At 34.2% G+C, this 2,998-nt stretch overlaps 1 protein-coding gene across 1 annotated transcript; it reads left to right on the top strand.

Moving 5' to 3' along the window:
• The first annotated feature begins 752 nt into the window (after positions 1 to 752).
• Positions 753 to 2,633, top strand: LOC127728772 (uncharacterized). The gene is made up of 2 exons (XM_052236395.1): positions 753 to 1,083; positions 1,978 to 2,633. Exons 1-2 carry the CDS (start codon positions 777 to 779, stop codon positions 2,625 to 2,627), a joined length of 957 nt encoding a protein of 318 aa, XP_052092355.1. The 5' UTR covers positions 753 to 776; the 3' UTR covers positions 2,628 to 2,633.
• The last annotated feature ends 365 nt before the right edge of the window (positions 2,634 to 2,998 follow it).

Below are 2,998 nucleotides of genomic sequence, written 5' to 3'. Positions count from 1 at the left end.
TTTAAAAGTACAAAACTGAGAATGTTTGACCCTAATCATATCAAGCTTATTACAGAATTGATCAGTTTTATTGATGGCTATATAAAAGTCTTTTTGCTTGAATGGTATAATATTACGCATATTTTATACAGTCAACATATCAATAAATGAAGAGTATATGGTACTGTTGATAAAAGAAAATGGAATAAAACTCCCCAACCTTACACTGTCTCTCATGGACAACAGCTTTGTGGCCAATACAATGAAATTTGAAACTGAAATCGGCTCAAACTAAGGCAGATCATGTACTTTTGTAATATAATTCTATATTCTAATATGACGTCCCTATTACGCTTTGTAAACAAAGCTGTGTTCTAATTAGCACAAAAAATATGTTTGACACATGCGCATAAACTTACTATTTGCATTCTCGTTGTTTTCATTTTTATCTTCATAAAATTCATATATTTTAACTGCTTACATAAAATTTATCAGTTATTGATGTACAACATCATATAATTTCCCTCTATTAGTGTTTAAAAGCTTATTTAATATGAAAATGGCTGAAAATGGCTGCAACCGGCAGCGTTTGTTTCGGCTGTTCCGTCCATTTAGCAAACCTCCCATGTAAATGCACATGTCCGCGCGCCGATGACTCATCGTCTGCTGTCAAAATGTATAGATACACAGTATCGCCGTTGAAAATTGGACTTAAAGTAGATTATAAAGGGACATCTTATAAGATAACAGACCACTTTATGGAACACAATGCTGTCAGGCAGTACATAATACAATCTATGGCTGATGGAGGAACAAAAAGGGTTTTCAGACACGAGATATGTGATGCCAGAGTTAGTTCCTCATTCTCAAAATTGACAGAGGACACCATATTCAGTTTTGAAAATAATGAACAGTCACAGTCAGATGAGGAACTATCTCAGATTGATGAAGACTTAACTGCTAAATGTATAAACCAAGAACCACCTGCCAAAAAGTCAAGATTTAAGGAGCTGCCTAGCAAAGAAGAAATTGAAAAGTTAGCGCTGGCAAGAACTGAGCCAAGAACCAACCAGCAGACAGTATGGGGTGTCAAACTTCTAAGAGGTAAAAACCATAAAATGCAAAAATATTACATTGGAAAGAAAATATAATCATAAATTGATGGTAAATTGGTTTCAATAAAACATTTTAATGATAAATATAGAAAATCGTGAGGTAATGCCGTACTTATGGTATTCGGCAATGAGTCAGCAACCTAGCAATATTTTTTTTTACCGTTTTCAAACATAAAATTTACTCTTCAGTGTTATGGAATATAACTTAAATAACAAGAAATTAAAAAAATCAAATGATGCAAATTACAAATGTTGTATTCTTAAATGAGATGTACTTTCGATTGTCAAGATGTAGAATTAAAATAAAAATATTCCTTGATATTTGATTTTTTTTTATTGTACTTGACGTAGTGTTATTTATCATATATGCAAGCATACTTGAAAAAATATATTAAATAAATTATTATAACAGTTATGAGCATGCTGAAGTAGTAAACAAAACACCCCAGTGGGGATCGAACCCCATCCTCCTATAGATCGGTGTACTTCCAAAATACTACCAGGGTTTACTGTTTCGTTAAGTATTACAGCAGCAAAAGCATAACTTATTTTCACTACAAAATTTTGAATGACATGAACATGTTGGTACATGAAAAGAAGACAAGCTGAATATCATGTTTTTAGTCTAAATAAAAAGATTGATAGAATACTGTATACGTAGGTCGCTCTAGTCTACATGTACAAAATATGCACGAACACCAACATGCTTTTGGCATAAAACGCTAAATTAAAACATGCATAAAGCAATATACAGTCCTCTATTATTTATTTATATGAATCAAGTCTTTGAAATAAATTATATGCATATAAAATTCATCACAATTAAATAAAATATTTATAAGAATTACTTGAATACGTAAAAAAATGGTACAAATAATTTCAGGTTGGCTAACTGAAAATAAGTACAGCAGCAGTTTTGAGGAACTGGATGAAACTATCCTAAATGACAGATTGTGCTACTTTTATGCAAGTTTGCAGACCAAACAAGGCACTGATTATTCAAAGTCAGCACTCGTCGGAATTCGATCTGCTATTTCTAGGCATATAACTGGTCCTCCTTATAATCGGGAAATTAACATAATTACTGACAAATCATTTATGCCATCAAATCATGTAATCACGGGTATGATGAAAAAATTGAAAAGGGAAGGGAAAGATATAACTGTACATAAAAAGGCTGTAGCTGAAGGTGATATCCAAAAGCTGTATTCCAGTGGAATCTTCAGTACTGATCACCCAGTAACTCTCCAAAATAAAGTTTTCTGGGACATTATGCTGAATTTTGGAAGGAGGGGACAGGAGGGGCTTACTGATTTGAAGAAAACAACTTATGCAAAATGTAAAGATGACAAAGGACAAGAGTACTACAAAATGACTTACAATGAGTGTGACAAAACACATCATGGTGTAGACTCAAAAGAAAATTCAAGGGACGTAAGAATGTACGCTAAACCTGGGGACATTCACTGTCCAGTGTTTAGCTTGGACTTTTATCTAGGAAAGCTTAGTCCAAGGTGTACAGCATTTTTTTAGCAAGCACTCCAGTATCCTAAACCAACTATATGGTATGCTGCACAACCAATTGGCAAAAACAAACTGGCAAGTATGATGTCAAGAATATCTGAAGAAGCTGGTCTATCTATCAGATACACAAACCACTGCATGAGAGCCACCGTGGCAACATGATTGAAAAGAGCGGGAGTCGATGACCGGGCTATTATGTCTGTAACGGGACACCGGAATGTTAAATCTTTGGACAGCTACATTGAAGGTCCAACTGACAAGCAACTTTCCAATACACTTCAGCGAGTTGCAACCGCCAATTCAGATTCTGCTTTGAATGAAAACAAAACAGAGTCAAATGCTAGTGCCACATCTGCACAGAATAATTCATGCCAGATCGC

The sequence above is a fragment of the Mytilus californianus genome, unplaced genomic scaffold (genome assembly GCF_021869535.1).
Source record: "Mytilus californianus isolate M0D057914Y unplaced genomic scaffold, xbMytCali1.0.p SCAF_2, whole genome shotgun sequence".
Taxonomy (NCBI): domain Eukaryota; kingdom Metazoa; phylum Mollusca; class Bivalvia; order Mytilida; family Mytilidae; genus Mytilus; species Mytilus californianus.
Note: the sequence above shows the minus strand (reverse complement) of the source record. Positions and strands in the feature narration are given on the sequence as shown.